The following is a 25,454-nucleotide window of genomic DNA, read 5'->3' as shown; positions in this document are numbered from 1 at the left end:
AAATGAACATTTATAATAATAAAAATAAATATATAAATAACAAATAATAATAAAGATAAAGAAAAAGAGAAAAAAAAAAGGAAATAAAAGGTAAGGATAAGATGTAGCATCATAAGTTGAATCCAATTCCAGCCCAAGAAAAATAAAATAAAATAAAATAAAATACAATAAAAAAATAAAAATAAAAGCCACCCCTTTCTATGCCTTTAATCACTGACTGACTGGAATCTTTGAAATCTTTGAAGACGCAGACAAATAATTGAGAAAAATGAAATCATTTTGGGGTCAACAACCAATGAGAAATAGATACATACACACCATCACTTCCACCACTTACATCCCAATTGACTTCTCTCCATCATTCAAAGATCAAAAGCCCCTTAAAATCAGGACATCAGTATCTTCACTTTCACCTCTTTACCTTGTCCAATTGCTACAAAATACAAACCCCAACATTTACGCGAACTCCGCTTTTTTTCTTTTCTGTTTTTATATCTCTAACGGGTCAGATGATATACATTTTGGCGCTAATTGCAGGAAGTCGAGTTTGCCATTATCGTAACAAACAAGCTGTAAATGATTGATATCTTATTCCAGCTAGAGGGCATGAGTTTATACATGATCATGTAGCATGTAAAAATACAAGAAACCTATTGTATGATCAAAGCATAATAATAAACAATTACCAGTCGTCATTCAAGATAGAGTGGTTTACCCAAATTTTGGATTTTGTCCCTAGCTTTCCAAAAGTACACGGATGGTCCCTGTTGTTTGCACTTTGTAACAAATTTTGTTCCCTGCCAACAATTCTAAAGGTTTTAGCATGTCCAAGTTAGAGACTAAATGCGTTACAAAGTTCAAACCACAAGGACCATCCATGTACTTTTGGAAAAAGTTGGGGACTAAATGCGTTACAAAGTGCAAACCACATGGACCATCGGTGTCTTTTATAAAGCTAGGGACCAAATCCAAAATTTTGTTAAACCGCAAGCTCTTCAAGATAAATAGGAACTTGAAAATCAGGACATCAGCATCTTACTTTCACCACTTTTCTTTGTCCAATTGCTGCAAAATACAAACCCTAACATATCGCAAACTTCGTTTCTTTTTATCGCTAACGCGTCAAATGAGAAGTCTTTTGGCGCTAATTGCATGGAAGTTGAGTTTGCCATATTTGTAACAAGCCATAGATGATTGATTAACATTTATATTCCAGCTCGAGGACACGAGTGTTGAATATATCATTAGTTTAAAGTTATAGCCCAGTATTTAACTCGCCGGTCTTGGGGTTTAGCTTAGAGATTGTTCCAACCACTGTTTATACATGATCATGTATAATGTATATATACGAAAAACCTAATGTACGATCAGGCATAAGAAGACATAACTACGATGTTTTAAATAACAAAAATCGGTAATGAAAATTGCAAAGATAAATATACTTGGAGGTTAGAGACTAATTTTCTTTTTTCCTTTTGTACAAATGTAGTTTAAAAAAAGGCGGGAATAATATCAAGCAACCAACCATTTATTTGGGATCGTATAATACGCGAGTTCAGGGAAGATGCTAATACGTTTGACCTAACTGGTAGAATGGCTCTTCCTTGAAGCATAGGCTCGGTATGCTGCCAATGCAATTACAGCTGCAGCAGCTCCGACTGCAAATTTGTAGAAAAATTATATTATTAAAAGATAAATACTTATAAACTGTCGCGGATGGATACTAAAGAAAGAATTGGTGTACAGGTGGTTAATTTCGATCCGCTGACTTATGAATGGGCTGATTCGGGTAATGTTTTACCTCTTAACGGGTCAAAATGGGTTAAAAGTATTTATCTTTTAATAAATAAGTTTTTTATTTAAAAAAAAATAACTTTGCTCATAAAACATCCTTTAACTGCAGCAGCTCCGCTGACTTATGAATGGGCTGATTCAGGTGGTTAGTTTCTAATGTTATATAAATAGCTTAGAAACTGATCAGGTGGGTTGAGAGTCTCCAAGTGTACTTTGTAGAATAATACTTCCAAAAACAATTAAATTATTGGTGTGATCTTTTTGGCACACTAACCCTAAAAAAAGGATAATTGCACCAAAACTTAGCTTGCTTTCATACTTCTACCAATAATATGTGTGTGTGTGTGTATAAAACGAGGTTATAGACCCGTGTATATAAAAGTAAAACTAGGTTATAGATGTATTACACAACGAGGATATGATTTATAAATATGTAAATGCTTCTTACAAAAACGAAATAATTCATATTACATGGGTTAAACATGAAAGAAATGTTCAATTATAAAAGAATGTTTTATGAGCAAAGTTATTTTTTTTAAATAAAAAACGTTTTAGGAAAGAGAGATGGGAAAATAAGGGTGAGAAGGCACCAGAGAGTGACACTCCTCAAAGATTTTCCTTTATTATATAGTATACATATATATAGAGAGAGGCCGGTTAACGTACAATATTCCTTAACGTACGAGCGTACACTGTGAAATTACGCACGTTGTAAAACTCAAAACCCTAATCACGCATGTTGAAAACCATAACATGCTTCATTACATAATTATAACATGCTTTATTACATAATTATAACATGCGTGATTATGGTTTGTCAACATGTGCGATTAGGGTTTTGAGTTTTACAATGTGCGTAATTTCACAGCGTACGCTCGTACGTTAAGCAATATTGTATTTTACACTTTCACTATATATATATATATAAATAATTAAACAATAAACTATCTAAGCTCGAGCTCTCTTAGGTTAAACAAGTCGAGCTCGAGCTTGCGCTTAGCTCATATACACCCCTAATTTTGCCATGTGTGTATACATATAAAATTATGAATACATAAAAAATAAATATATGTAAATAAATAAAATTATTAAATAATAAACAAGCCAAGCTCGAGCTCTCTTTAAGTTAATCAAGTCGAGCTCAGCTCATTTACACCCCTAATTTTGCCATGTCTACTATTGTGTTTAACGTTAGGCGATTTATAAGTTTTTACCAGAAGCAAACACGAGGGAGCGATTAACAAGGTGACGATACTGCTTCATGTTTCTTCCATATTCAGTTTCCGGGACACTCAAATGACAACGTTCAGCTGCATTTACAATTCTCCAAAAGATATTGTTCATCTCTCGTTTCTTTATACTGATACGGATGGGTGCATCTATTTTCATTTCCCGGCAGATCTAGAGCAAAAGGGCGTCTTCAAGTGAGTGTCAACTTTTATATTATGAAACCTTCAGATATATTATGTAAACAATAAAGTTTTAATTACTGCTTCTGAATCTCTGACTGCCATTGGGTAAGAATCCAAGTCGTCCTTTAACGCAATGAAGAGACACGGTACGCCGTAACCGGTATCTTCACCTCGCCTTGCTACGTCCATAAGAAGTGCCGATGCTCTTTTTAAGGAATATTCATCCGAACTGTAAGCGAAGCAACCAATTAGGCGTTGTTATGAATGGGTCAAATTGGTTGAGTTTTATATCAAATAGGTCAACTTAAAATTAAATAGAAAAAGTAGCTACAGAAGAAACTGGTAACTCCATCCATTTTTCTCCGTTAAGTCATTTCCGCATCTGAATCCAAAAGGCTTGAAATATTGCCATTTCCATCTAGCTCGTTAACTCCATCCATTTTTCTCCGTTAAGTCAGGGGTATTTCAGTCTTTTACCGCATCTGGATCCAAAGAGTTTGAAATCTTGCCAATTTCATCCGGCTCGTTAACTCCATCCATTTTTCTCCATTAAGTCAGGGATACTTCCGTCTTTTTTGTTAACTTAAAGAGCAATTTGGTCTTTTTCACTTTATGTACTAGCATTTAGCATTATGTACAAGCATTCAAAATACCCTTAATGAAGAAAAAAGACGAAAACACCCCTGACTTAATGGAGAAAAATGGATGGAGTTAGCGAGCCGGATGAAAATGGCAAGATTTCAAACCTTTTGGATCCAGATGCGGAAAAACAAACCTTTGGACGAAAGTCGCAAAACTGGTCAAGCCTCAGGGACGAAAATGGCATTTTACTCTTTATTAAATGATAAGTTATAATATTGTCTTGGGTTGTGTTTTTTCTTTGTTGTTTCCTAGGCTTCGGGTTGTGGAGCCTAGTTGGTGTGTCATTCTGGCATACCCTTGTACTTATTTGAGTTATTTATAAAATTCACCTGGGGTAACCCTTTACCCAAAAAAAAATGATAAGTTATAATTATGTTAATTTTTGAATATCTTTCTAGCCTTTTTTACGAATGTATCAACAGGCACCAACTCGTCTTTATATGTAACATGAAGCTCACCTATCATAAACAAAAATCGCTACATCACAGGCAGCCAATGAATCCTTACTGGATAAAAACTGTTTGACATCGTCTTCTTGAATTTCATGCAATATAAGAGTCTTCTTAGTTCCCTGTATAAAAAAAAGCCGAATTTAGCATATTTGTAACAAGCTAGAAATTGTTGTTTACGGGATTTACAATATTGATAGGTGAATTGGTTAATCGGTTCAGTTAACCACCGAGTGGGCCTACTGGTTGGGTTTGGGCCCAACAAAAATTAGCCCAAAACTAAATGCTATCACAGACATAAATCGGGTACCAACTCAATGTTGATCAGCTTAGTACGGTCTAACAATCACATATAGACACACATATATGTATGCATGCATTAACTCATTTTAAATAATTTAGTGGTATAAGTTTAAATAATCTATGTATAGCGGTTCAGTTAATACATACGGTCCGGTTATCCAAGTTCGGTTCGGTTCGGTTAATCGAACAGCTGGGTTTGGTTGATCAAACCGTTTGGTTCGGTTTTCACTTAAATATAGTGGTCCAGTTAACTGATCTGTTCGGCTCAGTTAATTCGGTTTTGCAATATATGTAACCATAACCGAACCGAAAAAGTCGGTTATCACAAAAAGAATTAACTGAACTATGGTTAACCATTTTCTTCAACTATATCGGTTTAATTATATCGATTTTTCAACAATGGTTCAGTTAACGGTTATTACAAATGGAATTAACCAAACTATGGTTAACCATTTTCTCAATTATATCGGTTGATTATGTAGATTTTTCGACAGCGGTTCAGTTAACGGTTTTCTGCTCACCCTTAGGGTTTAGTTTATAGGCGGTTCCCCCTTCTATATGTCCATTCCCCATTGTATGATGTAAATAGATACAAGATATATACAATATAGTTACTTCCATAGTTTCATCTTGTCATTTGATGCCAATTATAACAATAAAAAGTGATTTATATAGGAGTACAAAAAGGATACAAAGGAAGCCTAATCAAATTTAATAGTCCTAATTATGATAAAATAATAAAGATATTTACAATAAATCATATCTACACAATAAATCCTAGAATATATTGCAACTAAAATGCCCTAATTATCACTTTGCATCGAAGTTGCTAAAAACCTTTAGATTCATTCCACAATTTCGCCATTTACTTAAGGATGGGTCAATTTTGTCTCTTAACACGTCACCCAGTACTATGTTGACTAAAAGATAAATGGGTCAAATGGGTCAAAAGTCATCCAAAGTATACTTTTAATGCATAAGCGTCCTAAATCATTTTGTATAAGAAAACAGAATATTAGAATAAAAATTGTAATCATGTTTGAGACGCTCAATATGGATTAAAGATCTAAAACTTTAACAAGTTCCACCTCTAAAATGTAGGCAAAAGATCAAATACAAATAATCTTAACATACTAAACATACAAATTGAAGGAAAACCCAAAAAGACAAGGTGGCATTTTTGTAATTACCACCAACTATCAAAGTTACAACCAAAAATACCTAAAAAAACACAATTTTTTTTAAACATTTTTTATTAAAAAATCGCTACATTTCGTTAGCAAAAAAAAAAAAAAATTTTTTTTTTTTTTGGCTGCTACTAAAAGTAGCGATTTTTTAATAAAAAATGTTAAAAGAATAAAATAAAATAATTTGTGTGTTTTTTTTTTATTTTTTTAGATTTTTTTAGGTTTTTTGGGGGGTTTAGTTTTTAGCATTTTAGCTTGGGTTGGGGGGTGGGGGGTGGGGGGGGTAGGTTTTTTTTAGGTTTTTGGGGGGTGGGGGGGGGTGGGGGGTTTAGGTTTTTTTTGGGGGTGGGGGGAGTGGTTAGGTTTTTTTAGGTATATTTGTAGAGTAACTTTGATAGTTATTGATAATTACAAAAATGCCACCTTGTCTTTTTGAGTTTTCCTTCAATTTGTATGTTTAGTATGTTAAGATTATTTGTACAAGAACTTTACCCCTAAAATGTAATGATAAACACTCACCCGAAGCTGATCAACAGCATTGACTGTATAAGACTGATTGCCAGTTAAACCATGTGTGTTTTGAAAAGGCCTGCAGGTAAACATGTTTCAAAAGGTACAAAAAAAAAAAAAAAAAAGTCAAGAAGTTTGTGGAGATAATAAACTTGAACATTTAGCAAACTTTCAAATAGCAAAAGTTTTAAAATATCACCTCCCCACAAACGAACTTAACAGGGAAGACTTGCCAGCATTTTTGGGCCCGAAAACAAAGCATTGGAAAACGTGTCTGTCTGATTGTTGTTTTTTAGCATCTAAGGTTCTTTTCCTAGTAACACGGAGCGCTGTTGTGGGATCATTGGTATATCCCAGGTATATCAGATAGGCTAAACTTTTTAAGGGGTCAAGTAACGTCATTAGGTCCCACTGCAAACATGAATTTAATGTCAGTAACCCTGAGAATAAGCTTAGGGAAATATGGAAATTTTAAATAATACAACACCTGAATGCCAATATAATGTCTATACTTAGGGAATCAATGAATTTATTAATACTTGGTAAAAACCAATCAAGTATTCAAGTACGGCATCGCTTTTGTGGGGCAGTACACGAACTGAACGTTCAGCGAACAGTTCGTGAACCGTTTTGGCGGGAAGTTCGTTTATGTCTGTTCGTTCAATAAATGAACAAACACTAACAAGAAATTCCGTTCAAAGTTAAACAAACGAACATGAACAGAGGTGCGTTCGTTCGTTTATGTTCTTGAATGTTCGGAAATGTGAACATTTATGTTCGCTCATTTATGTTCATTTGTGTTTGTTTATTTATTTAAAGGTTTTTTATGTTATATTTTTATGTTCATTTGTGTTTGTTTATTTATTTAAAGGTTTTTTATGTTATATTTTTATTTTATTGGCTTTAGTTTTTAAAATTTGAAACCATAGTTATACTATACACATCCGCCAACATTCCTCATTTGATCATTTCAATTTCAGTTTGTGTTAAAGCTTGAAAACTTCTTGATTTTTGGGTTAATTATGTTAAAAGTTATTTACTTTTGGTGGATTCTTGGCAATCTTTCTGACAAAAAATACATACTGTATTTTTAAATGAATATATAACATTCGCTTCTGTTCGTTTGCGTTCATCTACGTTCGGTAAGTGTTCTTGAACATGTTCATTTCCTTACTGAACAAACACGAACAAGAAATCTCGTTAGGTAAGCGTTCGTGAAACGTTCATCAACATGTTCAATCCTTAATGAGCGACCACAAAAAGGTCTTGTTCGTGTTCGTTCGGTTCGTTTATAGCCCTAGGTGTGAATAAAGATGGATGATCACACGTACCTGAGCGAGAAAACCAGAAAGTCTTAAATCCCCAAATTCAGTTCTCTCCACACTGTTCTTGTAAGGAGCTTCATCCCAAGGACTGAGAAGAAAACATAATTCATTAGAAACTACTACATGTTAGGTCAAAAGAAATGTTGACCGTAACATAAATTCGCCAATCGGGTGTATCCAAACCAAAGTACCAATATGAAGATGCTTAAATTGAACGCTATAACAAGAGCTGCTAAAGGTAAACAAATAAGTACGAAATGTAACAGAGACCACGAAGGATAAAATCAATACAAATTTTAAATTGAAAAACATACTGACCTTTCGGGTGCAGTCGAAAACAGCTCATCAAGCTCAGAATCTTGTAACGCTCCATCCTAGCAGGGGTATACGTTTACATATAAGATATATGCATCATGTATATCAAGTTTCAGTATAAAGGCAAATAAGAAAGAGGAAAATAACTTCAAATGAAAAAAGTCGGGCGTTTACTACAATGGCACGAACAATCATAATTGAAGACATTTGAATGTTCATATAAAAGTCACATAACAACATTATCAAAAGATGGTGAAAGAAATACATACATTGTTAGAATCAAACAAACTGAAAATCCTTATAAGGAAGTCCACAGCTTCACTAGTCAACTCAACACTCTACAAAAAAACAAACGTTAAAAGATTATCGTTAATAATGGATATTACAAACTATGTGAAGGTCAAATAGAGACAAACTATGTGAAGGTCAAATAGAGACAAACTATGTGAAGGTCAAATAGAGACAAAAGTAAAGGAAAAAGATAAAAAGTTCCGGAATATAACTGAAAATATTTCTTAAAGTAAAATAGATCATAACCTGATCCGGAGCCTTTTTAGACAGAACAGGAAGATTCTCTTTACGGAGTTCGATGTCATCATTGTAACCAAATTTACGCAAGACAGCCCATGTGGTCTCAAGGCGGCCTTTTTCAATAAATAGGGCATGAAGAAAAAGGAATCCAGTTAGTGTAAGCCCAAGATCGTTGACCCCTTCAGGAACCCTCTCTTGCACAACTCTCTTAACACCCACTATTTCAGCAGGTTGTAAAGGAGCATTGAAACACTTAATCTGTTATGAGAAAAAATAAAATATAGATAAAAAGGACCTTATCATATGAAACTTCATTATTATGGAAGATAGCAGAAGAGAAATTACCTGAAATTCATTCAACTCCTTGTCATTTAGCGCACTGTCCATATCATGGTCACAGAGAATAAATATCCTTTTTAATGCTCTTATGCATCGGGGTTTTAAAGTTTGAGATTCTTGATCGAACAAGGGGGCCGTTGGATGAAGCACTGCTTTTTGAGCATAGTAAAACACCTCAGGTACCTACATAACAAGATAAAATAAGCTTGTGTATCTAATCATGAAACAAGTTACGGCTAAAATGGTAAGTCTAAACATGATTCAGCAAACAAAGCTTCTGCATTCTAACTTCTCCAGACGAATTTTCACTGTCCTTAAGATCTAGACAGATAACTAGACAAGTACAACATCTACGTTATGGGTAGTAAAAGTACATGTTTGAGACTTTAGTAAAGGGTGGCAATAACACAAAAAAAAAAAAATATATGAACTTAGATAATCTAATATTTCTTTACAGTAAGAATCACTATTGGACCTGAAGTCTTGACAAAATTGCTAACTTTTTAACAATGATACCGAAGTTACACACAATAACATACCTGGACAAGATTAGCTGCAGAACACTCTATACAAGTTTCAATCTCCCTAAACTGCTGCATTATGGGAGCCATCACCCGCTCTAGACTCACTGGGAAGTGCTCGTCACGCAAATCTAGCTTGCAACCAACCACAATCACTGGTGCCTTTACCTGTAGATAATTCATATAACATCTAATTTTTGCATATTTTCTTTTGCACTAGGCTTGTCTCATAAATAACGAATGGATATAAAACCTTTAGGCGACGAATTTCAGGAATCCAGAAAGTCTGAAGGCGATTGAGCGTTTCAGGCTTATCACAAGCATAAGTTAACACTACCGCATCAGCTCGCTTCAACTCTTCCTCTAGCTTAGCTTTACCTTCCAAGCTACATTAACAATATAAGAGATAATATATTAGTTAGGTTAATATTGTAATGTATTAGGATCAAATGCAAATAGATTTAGATTGCTAAGCATACAATAACTAGAGTAATTATTATTCCTCTAATTATTTGTACGATCAGTAGGTTAATTTCATTTGTACATGATCCCACCCCTAACTATAATATATTTACTCAATCAAATCATATCTTCTAACCGGAACACCGTCTGGTTATGTAATATCTTTACCTAATCAAAACATATCTGCTAACTACGTAACAACATAACAATAATCTCTAACTAATATATCCTCTCGAATAAACAAATCCTTACATAAAACTAACAAACAACACCATGATTCAATCAATCAAACAAATCAATAACAAATAATACTCAATATAGACCTAGATGCAATGTCGATGATCATAGCCGGAACACCATCCGGTTATGTAATATCTTTACCTAATCAAATCATATCTTCTAATTACGTAACAACAACAACAACAACAACGACCATACCCAGTAAATCCCACCAATGGCAAAAGCGATTCGTAGGGCCTGAGGAGGGTGAGATGTAGGCAAACCTTACCCCTATCCGTGTGGATAGAGATGTTGCTTCCAGAGAGACCCCCGGCTCGAAAATTCTAATTCCGTAACACCATAACAATAAACTCTAACTAATATATCCGCTCTAATAAACAAATCCTCACATAAAACTAACAAACAACACCACAATTCAATCAATCAAACAAATCAACAACACATAATACTCACTTTAGACCTAGAAGCAGTGTCGATGATCAAAAGTCATAACCGGAACACCATCCGGTTATGTAATATCTTTACTTAATCAAATCATATCTTCTAACTACGTAACAACACAGCAATAAACTCTAACTAATATGTATATACTCTCTAATAAACAAATCCTACATAAAACTAACAAACAACACCATAATTCAATCAATCAAACAAATAAAACTTAATACAGAGTTACAGACATAGATGCAGTGTCGATGATCGTAAACGGAACACCATCCGTTTATGTAAATATCTTTACCTAATCAAATAATATCTTCTAGCTATGTAATAACATAACAACAAACTCTAACTAATATATCCTCTCTAATAAACAAATCCTAACATAAAACTAACAAACAACACCATAATTCAATCAATCAAACAAACAAAACTCAATACAGACCTAGACGCAGTGTCAATGATCGTAACCGGAACGCCATCCGGGTAATAATCCGCCGGAAGACGAGTCGGAGGAAGAACCGGAGAAACGCTATCAGGAAAACTCTCGGACGCTGCTGCCGCAATCAGGCTCGATTTACCGGTGCCGCGATCACCGACCACCGCAACGCGAACGGTAGTCCGGTGACCTGGAACCGGTGTCGCCGCTACTGAACCGCCGGACATTTAACAACAACAACAACAACTGCAAATGCAAAAGGTCAAAATTCACAAATATTAGGTGGAAATTGAGCGTGTAAAAAGTTGTTTGAATGAGATCTGAAGGATTAGTTATGGATTACCTGTGTAGAATTGTGAAATGATCGGTGAGTTTTGTGGAATTGATCTGGTTTTTGATCGTGTGATGGCGATTGGCGTCAATGTGCGTAATTGTTTGTACAGCGAATAGCGAATGAAATCTGTTGATAGAGACAGTGTGGAATGCGTGCACTAGGGACTAATTTGTATGAAAGCTTATTGTTTGGGGGGTGAATTTGCAAAGTTCACTAAACTAACCAACAAAGAAAGTGCGATGTATGTCCTTAGACCGGTGAGACTGGGGCTTTGCTCGATACGTGGCGATAATGGGATTCACAAGCTAATACTAAAAAAGGTTTTTTGCATATTTCTTCTTAAAAAACTTTGAAATTGCATATATACCCGAGCCAAAAATTCAATTGCATATTTCCCCTCTATTAACTAGTAAAATTGCAAATTTACCCATTTTGATTTAATTTATTAAAATTAAATTATAGAAAGACAATTTTACCCTTCATTTTACTAAACTTTAGAAAATTGCATATTTACCCTTTTTTCTAGTTTTTGTCTTTTTTCACTACTGGCCTTTTTTCATGAAGTTTTTTTTTTCATAATTTTTCCTCACGAACTAGAGTAACAATCATAAAAAATACAATTGACAATCATCTAAATAGAAAACAAAATGCCAAAACTTTAATCCATTACGGTACCAAAAAAATCATCCCAAAAGAACAACCACAAAAATTCCATGTAACAATATCCAAAAAATTAAAAAGACAAATGCCAAAGTTTTGACCATTTGGTACCAAAAAAGTAAATTGCTCGACTTTGATTAGTTATTTTCACATGTTTTTGTTGGAGATGTTGTCTTCAGCCCAGCCCATTAAGGCTAGCCAAGAATTAGAGAGAAGAAGGGAAAGGGTTCGGCCGGCCCTAACCCTAATGGGGTTTAAGTGTTTTAGGCCCATATGTTTAGTTACTTGTTTAGCAAGGGACTAACCCTAATTCTAGCCTATAAATATATCTCTTGTACTTGTAAGCATTATCACTCAATAAAATACAAACCCTAGTTGCCCCCGTGGACGTAGGTTACACACTGTGACCGAACCACGTAAATCTCGTGTCTACTTTTCTTATTGCTTTCGTTTATTGATCGTGTGTGTGTGATCTAAATCCTAACAACTGGTATCAGAGCTCGGGCTCTTGATCAAGAACACACACCAGCCGCCTACCACCTCCTGCCTCCAGCCGCCGCAAACCCTAATTAGGGTTTCGCCGCCTCTAGGGTTTCCGCCGCCGACACCCACCGACCCGCTGCAGTTTCGCAGCTTTGCTCTAGGGCAACCGGGTACCGCCGCCGCCACCTAACCCAGATTAGGGTTTTGCCAGCCGCCGCCTACCATCTTGCCGGAACCGCAGAACCGCCGCCGCCGCTAACCAGATTAGGGTTTCCAGCCGCCGTCGCTCAAACAGGAGGGTTTCTTTACCGATTTTCGCTGCTGCGTTTTTCGGATTTCCTGCACGTTTTTCGAGGTCAGATTTCAGGGTTGTTTTTTTTTCAGTTTATTCTCTCACGATTCTCTGGTTAGTCTCTGTTATTCAGCAAAGATGTCTGATGATGGAAAAGTCAGAATTGAGAAGTTTGATGGGAAGAATTTCGGATGGTGGAAGATGCAAATCAAGGATTTGCTGATACAGAAGGATCTGGATGCAGCCTTAGAGCCTCCTCCTACACCTGTAACGGATAAGTGGACAGCCATTGACAAGAAGGCTATGTCAACTATCAGGCTCACTCTTTCTATGAATGTTGGCTACAATATTTCTGAACAAACCTCAGCACGAGGAATCATCGAGGCTTTGTCAAATATGTATGAGAAGCCGTCTCCTGCCAACAAGGTGTTTCTGATACGGGAGTTAGTCAACACCCGCATGAAAGAGGGAAGTTCTGTTATTGAGCATATTAATTCGTTTAATTCTCACTTGTCTCGTTTGAATTCAGTAAAATTCAAGATAGATGATGAACTGCAAGCATGCCTGCTCTTGTCCTCATTACCTGACAGCTGGTCAGGAACTATTACTGCAGTCACTGGGGCAGTTGAGACCCTCACTTTTGCTAAAGTACGTGACTTGATATTGAATGAGGACTCAAGAAGGAGGAATTCTGGAGAGACAAGTTCGTTGCTCGGTACTGAGGAGAGAGGGAGAAGTAATAATAGAGGTGGAAATAAAGGAAGGTCAAAGTCAAAACGAAGAAGCAAGTCAAGACCAGCAAAACCGAGAAAAGACATACAGTGCTGGAACTGTGATGAGCATGGACACTTTAGAAGTCAGTGTACTAAACCTCATAGAGACAAAAAGGAGGTGAATGCTACCACAGCCTCGGATTCAGAGGATGCCCTTATTTGTTGTGTCGAAAATACTGTTGAAGACTGGATTATGGATTCAGGAGCATCGTTTCATGCTACTTCTAGCACAAAGAAGATGAAGAATCTACGAACAGGTAACTTTGGTAAAGTTCGTTTGGCTAATAATCACAGTCTTGATATTACAGGAATTGGAGACATAGACTTAAAAACACCATTGGGAACCGTTTGTACCTTGAAGAATGTTCGGGTCATTCCTGGTTTGAAGAGGATGTTGATATCCATTGGTCAGCTTGATGATCAGGGATATGATGTCCACTTTGTAGAGGACAATGGAAAGTTGTTAAAGGCAGTATGGTCATTGCAAGAGGAAAGAAGAAAGGTACACTATACATGGTTGAGGTACCAACTGAGGGGGTTAATGCAGTATCTGATGGGCCGAGTCTATCAAAGTTATGGCATCAACGACTCGGCCACATGAGTGAAAAGAGGATGAAGATGCTTGTTACCAAGGGAAAGCTTCCAGAACTGAAACAGGTCGAGTCTGAGTTTTGTGAACCGTGCATCCTTGGCAAGAAAAAGAAGGTGACTTTTGTGAAGACAGGGAGAGCACCAAAAGCTCAGAAATTGGAGCTGATTCACTCAGACGTGTACGGGCCGACATCAGTTGCTTCACCTGCAGGATCTCGCTATTATGTGACCTTCATAGACGATTCAACACGCAAGGTATGGGTTTACTTTCTTAAACATAAATCTGAAGTTTTTGATAAATTTAAGAAATGGAAAGCTGCTGTTGAACTTGAAACTGATTTGAAGGTGAAATGCTTGAAGTCTGACAACGGAGGTGAATATATCAGCAAAGAATTTACAGATTATTGTGCTGAGAGGGGGATCAGGATGATAAATACAGTTCCAGGAACTCCGCAACAGAATGGGGTTGCAGAGAGGATGAACATAACATTGTGTGAGAGAGCCAGGAGTATGAGATTGAATGCAGGGCTCCCAAAAATGTTCTGGGCTGATGCGGTTAACACCGCGGCTTATCTTATCAATCGTGGGCCTTCAGTACCGTTGGGATTCAAGATTCCTCAGGAAGAATGGAAGGGAAAAGCAGTTGAGTATGATCACCTGAGAATCTTCGGGTGTAGTGCTTATGATATTGATCTTAAAGGTGACAAGTTAGATGCCAAAGCAAAGAAGTACACGCTCGTTGGATATGGGTCTGATAAAATGGGCTACAGGCTTTGGGATCATGAAAGCAGGAAGCTAGTCAGAAGCAAACATGTCGAATTCAATGAAGCAGAGCTGTACAAAGACAGAAATTCGGAGAGGTCAGAGATTCAGAAAGAAGTGGTCGAGTTTGACACTGATGGTCAAAAGAATGAACCAATTATAGAACCTGAATCAGATTCTGAAGATGACACAGGACCAGAGGTTGAAGGTGGATATAATGAGACAGGAGAAGTCTCTGACAGTGGGAGCTCAGAGCATGAAGAAGAACAGCCTCCACAGCAGCCTGACCCGTCAGAAAATTGGGTCAGGAGATCCACCCGAGTTAGTAAACCGCCTAATAAATATAATCCTTCAGTTAATTATATTCTCTTGACAGAAAACGGTGAACCAGAAAGCTACTCTGAGGCAGTCAAGATGAAAGATTTTCTCCAGTGGGAGCATGCAATGAAGGATGAGATGAGCTCTTTAGATAAAAACAAGACTTGGGTCTTAGTAAAGCTTCCGCCTGATAAAAGAGCTTTACAAAATAAATGGGTTTTCAGGGTCAAAGAAGAACACGATGGTTCTAAACGGTACAAAGCCCGTTTAGTAGTCAAGGGGTTTCAGCAGAAAAAGGGAGTTGATTATGATGAGATTTTCTCTCCAGTGGTGAAGATGACTACCATCAGGTTGGTTCTTAGTATTGTAGCCGCAGAAAAGTTGCATCTAGAGCAGTTAGATGTGAAAACAGCTTTTCTACATGGTGACCTAAAGGAAGACATTTATATGGCACAACCTGAGGGATTCAAGGTTGTTGGGAAAGAGAACTGGGTCTGCAAATTGAAGAAGAGTTTGTATGGTCTTAAACAGGCACCCAGACAGTGGTACATGAAGTTTGATAACTTCATGGAGAGGTCAGGGTACAAGAGATGTCAGATGGACCATTGCTGCTATTTGAAGAAGTTCAGCAACTCTTATATCATATTGTTACTTTACGTTGACGATATGTTAATTGCAGGTTCTGATATGAAAGAAATAAGCAGGTTAAAGAAGCAAATGTCCAAAGAATTCGAGATGAAGGATTTGGGTCCAGCCAAACAGATACTCGGGATGAGTATAACTAGAAGCAATAAAGATGGCTCAGTGACACTATCCCAGGAGAAGTACATCGGGAAAGTGTTAGAGAGATTTGGTATGAACAATGAGAAGACCAAGCCTAGAAACACGCCTTTAGGAAGTCACCTCAAGCTTACTAAAGAACAGTGTCCCAGAACAGAAGAAGAAAAAGCTGATATGGCTAGAGTTCCATATGCATCTGCTGTAGGAAGTCTAATGTATGCTATGGTATGCACGAGACCTGACATAGCACACGCAGTTGGAGTTGTCAGTCGCTTTATGTCAAATCCGGGAAGAGAACACTGGGAAGCAGTTAAATGGGTGCTTCGTTATTTGAAAGGTACGTCAAAGATGGGGCTGTGTTTTAAAGGAAAGGATGTGGTTCTCAAGGGTTATACAGATGCTGACCTGGGTGGCTTTAAAGATACATTTAAAAGCACTACAGGATATGTCTTTACAGTGGGAGGAACAGCAGTGAGTTGGATGTCCAAACTTCAGAAAAGTGTGGCTTTATCTACTACAGAAGCTGAATACATGGCAGTAGCTGAGGCCAGTAAAGAACTAGTATGGTTGAAAGCTTTTCTGAAAGAGTTAGGGAAGAATCAAGCTGACTACCCGTTGTATTGTGACAATGAAAGTGCAGTGAAACTTGCAAAGAATCCCGTTTATCATGGGAAGACGAAGCACATAGGGATGAGGTATCATTTTGTTAGAGGATTGATCAGTGAAGGATTAATCAGTTTGAAGAATGTCCCAGGTGCTAAGAATCCAGCAGATATGTTTACCAAGGTTGTGGTGCTGGATAAGCTGAAGCTATGCATAACTTCAGCTGGCCTTCAGGAATAATGTTGAGAAGGCGGGGTAACTAGGGGGTTTTGAAGATCAAGGGGGATTTTCATTACAGAAGTACAGAAGAGATGGTGCAGTTCGAGGTCCGAAGACACCAAGTGGGAGATTGTTGGAGATGTTGTCTTCAGCCCAGCCCATTAAGGCTAGCCAAGAATTAGAGAGAAGAAGGGAAAGGGTTCGGCCGGCCCTAACCCTAATGGGTTTTAAGTGTTTTAGGCCCATATGTTTAGTTACTTGTTTAGCAAGGGACTAACCCTAATTCTAGCCTATAAATATATCTCTTGTACTTGTAAGCATTATCACTCAATAAAATACAAACCCTAGTTGCCCCCGTGGACGTAGGTTACACACTGTGACCGAACCACGTAAATCTCGTGTCTACTTTTCTTATTGCTTTCGTTTATTGATCGTGTGTGTGTGATCTAAATCCTAACAGTTTTTGTTCTTTTTCCCCGTTTACTTGTTGATGGTTGATCTTGCGATGCCGAATTTTTGCATTTTTTTTGTTGGTGTCCATACCCACCACACCAGTGACACTTATATTTTTTTCTTTGCTCATCATTTGCTCTAATTCTCTCCTTTCTTGGTCTTCCGGGTGGCCGTTTGATAATAGGTGGATATATCTTCGAGATTCGATTAAGATAACTCTTAGTTTTAGGTACTAATGTACCCTTCCATTTCTTTAGAATACACCTTTTTTTGTCAAATTGTACCATAATCTTCTCCCTTATGGAATCTAAAAGTTCAAGATCCGGCTTATAACGTAATTCACCAATCCAAGCGTTAAACGCCTCTGATATGTTGTTAGTGATATAATCACACTTGGATGTTGTACCAAACTTGGATCGGCACCATATTTTATTGTGATTCTCATTGATATAAGTAAGTGCATCTTTATTCGCTTCACCTATTTCTTTTAAGCATCTTTCAAACTTGGTAGCATTAAAAGTCTTTGCGGCTCGCCATAAAGTTCTAGTGAAAAAGTCTCCGCGAAAGTGTTTCTTGAAATTGTTGTACAAGTGTCTGATGCATTCTATATGCTCAACAGTAGGATAAACCTGTGTAATTGCAATTTCCAAACCTTTTTGCATGTCAGACGATATAACAAGACCATTTGGTGTACCAAATGCTTTCTTAAGTAACTCAAGAAACCATATCCATGAGTTTTTATTTTCTGATTCAAGTACACCATAAGCCACCGGAAAAATGGAATTGTTACCATCAACACTGTTGGCAGCGACTAGTACCCCATTAAACTTTCCTTTCAAATGACAAGCATCAAGAGAAATGTAAGGACGAAAACCATTAAGGAACCCTTTTGAGTGTGACAACTGGCACAAAACCGGTAACTTCCGTACATTTTAATTATTATTCAATGACTGCAATTATGAGCTTAAATGTCAACATTGACTGATTAGAAGCTAAGCAAGTGAATTCATGCACGTTGTATACTACAAAATATTGCTTTATGCAAAAACGAGAGCGTTGCGTCAGAAATATTAGTAAACTCACCGGTAAGACACACTGTGTCAACGGAACTGCAGAAAGCAGTCAGACATTAGAATTGAGGCCTAGGTGTAGGTCCTACGACAAAGGTACATTAAAACCCAAGAGTACATATCAGGGTTTAATTTATGGTCGTTACGAAAGCTAAAACACGCACTAAAAGGCACCCGAAACACACTTTAAGTGCAGAACTAATTACGACAAAACTGCGAAACGAACGTTGGTGGCCGCCCGGATAATATTTAATCCCACAAATATTCTGTTATGATTAAAATTTTATTTTAATCAGGTTCGTGTTGAAAAATAAATTGAAACGCTTAAAAACGTTATTTTTCAAGTTTAAGCGCGTACCGTGAGTTCCTACGCGACACAGTGCTTACACTGCAAAACGCAGACAACGCAGAAAACCTAGGAATATTCCAGGAATATACCAGGAATATGCTAGGAATATGCTAGGAATATTCCAGGAATATGCCAGGAATATGCTAGGAATATTCCAGGAATATGCCAGGAATATGCTAGGAATATTCCAGGAATATGCCAGGAATATGCCAGGAATATGCCAGGAATATGCTAGGAATATTCCAGGAATATGCTAGGAATATTCCAGGAATATTCCAAGAATATGCCAGGAATATGCTAGGAATATGCCATATGGAATGTCTATAAATACCGTGAGATGGCACATATGAACTTTCACACTTCACAACACCAAACAACTCTCCTCTCTCCCTCTAGAAAGCTCACGGCCAAACATCCCTAATCACCCATCAATTTTTCGAGCCTTGTTCAAGCCATTCCAAGCATACCCAAGCATCAAGGATCACGTATTAGGAGGCTTGGTGCACTCGGAGCACGAAGGACCTTTTTCTCTAGCTTTTATCCACCACATTCGCGTCTAGATTCTTCCCTAGCCTCGAGCTAGTGGTGAGTTACTTAAAACACATTCTTGAACTAATCTAGAGTGGTTAATATGATAGATAACAGTTAAAATTTGGAATCTTGCAATTTGATACATTAAAGTCTACTAAAAGACACTTAAATGATGGATAAAAGCTCACATGATGTGTAAATGTTGTAGTATTTGATTTGTGGGATTATTTAGGCCCGATCTACGTTGTGGTAGCTCGGATCACCGTTTAACCCGACTTTGTTAAGATCATAGATCTTGACATAAGCTTGTTTCGGACGGTACAAGGGTTAAAAGGTGAAACTCTACCACACGAGAAACATGAACTTGTGTAAAAGTATTTTTACTTGTAAAATAGTGTTTAAAACTTGCCGATCTATGTATCTACAAGTGGTATTTTCAAAAGACCAAGCGTCAAAAGGAACCACATGTTCTAAACCGGATCTTACACAAACAAAAGTGATTTTTGTGAACAAACAAGTGTATGGACACTTGTGTAACAAAAGTTTTAACAAAGAAATAATTTTCGTAAAAACCGACTAGAAGTTGTGAAACTTTATATTCTTTGAAAATAAGGTTTTTAAGAAACTAAACTTATTTTTAAAGATAACAAGACTTACTAAATGTGCTAGTAAGTTACTACACAATTTTAGTAAATAACCAAGTTCATGAAATGGAGAAATTAGTGATATTCGTGGATGATTATTGTTGATAAGTGTTGTTGATGATTGTTGACGATTTAAAAGAAAATAAACACATGTTTTGAAAACATGGGAAACCTCCATTTTTAGGGGAAACTCTGCCAAAATTTTTATAAATTTTGATACTTAGAAAAATATAAGTTTTTGAGAAACTTATTCCCTAAAAATGTATTTAAGAGTATTACCAAGGTTTCCCTAATTTTTGGTGATAAGAAATGAGGATTTCTTCAAGAATAAAAATGAATATAAGTATGTATATTTTTGAGAGAAAAATATATATTATTTTATCACCAACTTCTGTGCTAAGTGTATATAGTATGTGTTATACGTGCTAGCGTATTAAGACGTAAAAATACACTAAATACTCATGAGGAGTATAAACATGAAAATACACATACAATATACAAGACACATAATTCGGGTGCAAAGTGCAAAACACAAAAGACTTATATTTATTTGTGAGGAAATAATATAAGTAAGGCATTTAGTTAAAAATATAAAATATTTTTAACACAAGAAAATATACACAAAAGTGAGTGACTGAACTTGTGCGACGCAAGTCTAGTGACTAACGTTAAGAAAACGCGTATAGGTTACGACGTTAAATAAGCAAACCCGGTGAAGTTTACGACGCACAGGAACGCAAAGTTGTGAGTTCATGCTCCCCCTTTTCTCTTAACTGTTTTCAGTTTTATAACTTCGGGGGTGAAATACATGTTACAAATATTTTTATGTTTAACAAATGGTATGATAATAAAAAGCACACTTGGTGAGAACGAGTACCAAGTGTGTAGCGATATAAGAATACAAGAAACACACTTGGTGAGAAACGAGTATCAAGTGTGATGTGATATAAGAATACGGGAAGCGCGCTTGGTGAGAAACGAGTACCAAGAAGGATGCGCTATGAAAAATGATGCGAGGAATCGTGTCACGAATAGGGTACAGAAGCACCATTAATCAACAATATACCTAGACCGCAGAACAAAAGGTTAGATCTAACGGGTGCCGGGCAGCCACACTCTCGGTGAGGGCGAGTACCGAGTAGTGCTTTTGTGTCTCAGAATATACCAATTAAATGCCTAAGGTTTGGTGACTTCCTATGTCGTGTCACATGTTAATGGCTTTGCAACCCATTAACAATCCTGATACATACAGGAATACTTAATTTACATAAAAACTCATACCATTCTAAAACTTGATGGATAACTTGAGTACGTGGGGTACTCAAGAAAAGCATGGATTATACTTGAGTACGTGGGGTACTCTAGAAGAATTTGAATCATACATGAGTACGTGGTGTACACATGAAACTGGATTTTATGAAAACTCGATTTATTCACAAAATATGTTTTCATACAAAGTAAACAAAAGTGCAAAACAAAACGGCATGAATTCACACCAACATTATGTTGACGTTTTTCCAAAACTCACATGTATTTCAGGTAACTAGGATGGATGTGCGCGTGGTCTCTCTTATGCTCGTGGATGTCGCTTGTGTTTGTCTTTAAATAAAGTGTAAACCTTTTAAGACAATGTTTTATGTTAACTCGCGTTGTAAACGCTAACTTATGATTTCAAGTTATGGTATTTGAAGTTATTTTCATGAGCATGTAGTATGTTTACCTTTCGTATGCAATGAGAACCTTTCATGATCACACCTCGTGCTTCCGCCGCAGAAAGGGGTGTGACAGATTGGTATCAGAGCTGCGATTGTAGTGAACCAGGATTCCTTCTCGAGTCTAGTCTACAATCTCTAGGATCCTATCACGAAAACAATTTTCAAAGAGTTTTCATTGCATAAAACGTCCCGCGACATCCACTACCTGAAACTGACTACACGAGTCTAGAAAAGACACTACGAGACTTAGGGTGCACAGGAGTAGCACTTGTCTTAACTGAGAAATTACTTGCAATTATGTGTGATAATTAGCATATACTAGATGTAGGATGTCACAGGTATACGTGACTTTACCTGCAACGATGGCCCATCTGAAGGAAGAGATACGAGGATGAAACGAACTGTGCGGACTGTGCAAGGAGTTACGTAATTATGGATGCATACATAATTATGGAATTCAGTGCACAGAAATCACAGCAAGTCTTGTCACGTATAGATTCCCTCAGTACAAGCCTACTAAGTACTCTGCTAGAGTAATAATTATTTGATGTTAATTATGTGGTATATACCTGTGAATATATACTACTACTGTCCAGTATGACGACGTCAAAACAAATGCCTAACCCTGCTGTGTTATGTTCTGTCAGAACATGGCACCCAGGAAAGCTGTGAATGCTCGCAATGATGATCAACCTCCTCCTCCCCCACTACCAAAAACTGCTGAAGAGCTGAACGCTCTACTGGAAGAGAGAATCTCTGCTGCTATCGCCCAGTACGAGGCGAACCGTACCCAAGACAGTGGAGGGCCAAGCAGTGCCAGGCGTAACGGACATGGAGATTCGTCCGGTGGAAACGCAGTTCAAGGCTGCACCTTCAAGCAGTTCCTCGACTGCAAACCTATGAACTACGATGGCACTGGAGGAGCAGTAGCCTTTGTGCGTTGGACGGAAAAGACTGAAGCCACAATCCGCATGAGCAAGTGTACCGCAGATCAGCAAGTCACTTTTGCTACTGGGCTGTTCGTCGACGAAGCACTGACATGGTGGAATTTGCAAGTTCAAACGCTGGGCGATGAGGCTGCATACGGCATGACTTGGGATGAATTGAAGGAGAAGATGAGAGAGAAGTATTGCTCTCGTGCCGAACTCCAAAGGTTGGAGACAGAGTTCTGGCACTTGACTATGGTAGGAGCTGACATCACTGGGTATACTCGGAGGTTCCATGATTTGTCTAGGGTGATTCCTTACATGGTGACTCCCGAATTCAAGCGCGTTGAACGCTACATTTGGGGATTGGCCCCAGAATTTCGTGGCATGGTGACGTCGGCCAAACCACAAACAATCACTGAGGCTGTAACTCTGGCTGTCAGTCTTACTGAGGATTGTGTTCGTATGGAGAAGTTATCGTTGAACCCAACAGAGAAGACCGAGACACATGTTGAGTCGTCCGGTGACAAGAAGAGAAAGCATTCGACCCTGAATCAAGTAACTCGCAACAACAAGGGTTCCAACAAGAAACGTGACACCAACCCCTCTAAGGAGTCAAAGACTTCGGCCAAAGGATACCAAGGCACCATGCCTAAGTGCCAAAAATGCAAGTATCATCATGATGGAGCTTGTCGCATTCCAAGGTGCGACAAGTGTGGTAGATTGGGTCATCGAACAGAAGACTGTTGGAGTAAGGGAAAGAATCAAAATGGAAACGGTGCTGGTAACAGGAATGATAACGGGAAAGGGCGAAACCAAGGATGCTTCAAGTGTGGAAGCAACGATCATTTCATGAGAGACTGCCCAAAGAAAGACAATGCTCAGGCTCGAGCATTTGTGATTGGAGCAAGGGACGCACGCGAGGACCCTAACGTGGTCACCGGTACGTTTCTAGTTAACAATCACTATGCATCCATATTATTTGACACTGGTGCCGACTATAGTTTCATGTCTGTGGAATTTAAACGTACGCTCGGAATAGAATCTAGTAGATTAGAAGTCCCATATTCCATAGAATTAGCCAATGGAAAACTTGTTGAATCGGGCGAAGTAGTTAGAGGGTGCACGCTAGAACTTGGTGAACGAAGCTTTAGCATCGACCTCTTACCTATTCAATTGGGTAGCTTCGATGTGGTAGTCGGAATGGACTGGCTGTCCAAGAACAAAGCTGAAGTTATTTGTCATGAGAAGATCATTCGCATCCCTTTGGCGAATGATGAAACTCTCATCGTGCATGGAGAAAAACGAGACGCGCCTCTTCGAATCATCAGTTGCATGAAGGCACAGAAGTGCTTAAGGAAAGGATGTGTTGCCTTCCTAGCACACGTTATAGATAAGAAGGCTGAGGAACCGAAACTCGAAGATATTCCTGTGGTGAAGGAATTTCCTGATGTGTTCCCTGAGGATCTGCCAGGACTACCTCCGCAACGACAAGTCGAATTCCGTATAGACTTGGTTCCGGGAGCTGCTCCTGTAGCCAAGGCACCGTATAGACTTGCGCCATCCGAAATGCAAGAACTATCTACACAACTCCAGGAGTTGTTGGATAAAGGATTCATAAGGCCAAGCTTCTCGCCATGGGGAGCTCCAGTTTTGTTCGTGAAGAAAAAGGATGGAACCATGCGGATGTGTATCGATTATAGGGAACTGAACAAACTAACGATCAAGAATCGGTACCCACTACCGAGGATTGACGACTTGTTTGACCAGTTACAAGGGTCAAGCTATTATTCCAAGATCGACCTTCGGTCTGGATACCACCAGCTGAGAATCCAAGAGGAGAGCGTACCAAAGACTGCATTCAGAACACGCTATGGGCATTACGAGTTTCTTGTGATGCCATTCGGGCTGACGAATGCACCAGCGGTCTTTATGGATCTGATGAACCGTGTATGCAAACCATATCTCGATAAATTTGTGATTGTATTTATCGATGATATCCTGATTTACTCTTGGACGAAAGAAGAGCACGAGCAACACCTCAGAACCATCTTGGAGCTACTGAAAAAGGAGAAACTTTATGCAAAGTTCTCAAAATGCGAATTCTGGATTCGCGAAGTACAATTTCTTGGTCACGTTGTGAATGAGAAGGGCATTCATGTAGACCCGTCCAAGATAGAAGCAATAAAGAATTGGGAAGCTCCCAAAACCCCAACTGAGGTTCGCCAATTTTTGGGCTTAGCGGGCTACTATCGGAGATTCATCGAGAATTTCTCCAAAATAGCTCAGCCGCTAACTGCCCTTACTCAGAAAGACAAGAAGTATGACTGGGGTGTTAAACAAGAGGAAGCTTTTCAGCTACTCAAAAACAAGCTATGCGATGCACCAATATTGTCACTGCCCGAAGGCACGGAAGACTTCGTGGTATACTGCGACGCCTCGCGACAAGGACTGGGATGCGTGCTCATGCAACGCCAAAAGGTCATCGCTTACGCTTCAAGGCAACTGAAGGTGCATGAAAGAAACTATACCACTCATGACCTGGAGCTGGGCGCAGTGGTATTCGCCTTGAAAATCTGGCGACACTATCTATATGGTACTCGATGCACAATCTTCACAAATCACAGAAGCCTGCAACACATATTTAATCAGAAGGAATTGAATATGCGCCAGCGGCGATGGGTCGAGCTGCTAAATGATTACGACTGTGAGATTAAGTACCACCCAGGAAAGGCAAACGTTGTAGCAGACGCATTAAGTCGAAAAGAAAGGGTTAAGACCCTAAGAGTTCGAGCGTTAGAAATGACCATTCGAACGAACCTCACTGCACGCATTCGTGATGCACAACAAGAAGCTCTTAAAGGAGAGAACCGTAAAGCTGAATACCTCCGAGGTGCATTGAAGTACATGGCACCAAATGAAGAGGGAGCCTTATACTTCAAGAAGCGTATTTGGGTTCCACTCTATGGTGGCATACGAGAAGTCATCCTTAATGAAGCCCACAAATCGAGATATTCGATCCACCCAGGATCGGACAAGATGTA

General features: G+C 38.2%; 1 protein-coding gene across 2 annotated transcripts; it reads right to left on the bottom strand.

The window, feature by feature from the left end:
* Positions 1-1,376: 1,376 nt before the first annotated feature.
* LOC110943846 (mitochondrial Rho GTPase 2) lies at positions 1,377-11,390 on the bottom strand. 2 transcript variants are annotated; one of them, XM_022185579.2, is made up of 15 exons: positions 11,251-11,390; positions 10,914-11,153; positions 9,582-9,714; positions 9,347-9,496; positions 8,814-8,990; positions 8,475-8,726; positions 8,207-8,275; positions 7,941-7,996; positions 7,629-7,710; positions 6,497-6,708; positions 6,307-6,376; positions 4,307-4,419; positions 3,285-3,435; positions 3,009-3,195; positions 1,377-1,658 (listed from the first exon to the last, which is right to left on the bottom strand). In XM_022185579.2, exons 2-15 carry the CDS (start codon positions 11,132-11,134, stop codon positions 1,582-1,584), a joined length of 1,950 nt encoding a protein of 649 aa, XP_022041271.1. In that variant the 5' UTR covers positions 11,135-11,153; positions 11,251-11,390; the 3' UTR covers positions 1,377-1,581. The 2 variants fall into 2 exon arrangements, with proteins under 2 accessions (XP_022041271.1, XP_022041278.1); XM_022185586.2 differs by having other exon boundaries at positions 10,914-11,150; positions 11,251-11,389.
* Between the last annotated feature and the right edge of the window lie 14,064 nt (positions 11,391-25,454).

This window comes from Helianthus annuus, chromosome 1 (genome assembly GCF_002127325.2).
Source record: "Helianthus annuus cultivar XRQ/B chromosome 1, HanXRQr2.0-SUNRISE, whole genome shotgun sequence".
NCBI lineage: Eukaryota > Viridiplantae > Streptophyta > Magnoliopsida > Asterales > Asteraceae > Helianthus > Helianthus annuus.
This window is presented reverse-complemented; position numbering and strand designations above follow the sequence as displayed.

What these genes read in the sequence shown, in the direction of transcription:
- LOC110943846 (XM_022185579.2), bottom strand. Translation starts at nt 11,134, where the DNA reads ATGTCCGGCGGTTCAGTAGCGGCGACACCGGTTCCAGGTCACCGGACT. An exon ending in CTGCAGCTAATCTTGTCCAG is followed by an intron (nt 8,991 to 9,346) that starts GTATGTTATTGT and finishes CTTGTTATGTAG; the next exon opens with GTACCTGAGGTGTTTTACTA. An exon ending in GTTTGTTTGATTCTAACAAT is followed by an intron (nt 7,997 to 8,206) that starts GTATGTATTTCT and finishes TACCCCTGCTAG; the next exon opens with GATGGAGCGTTACAAGATTC.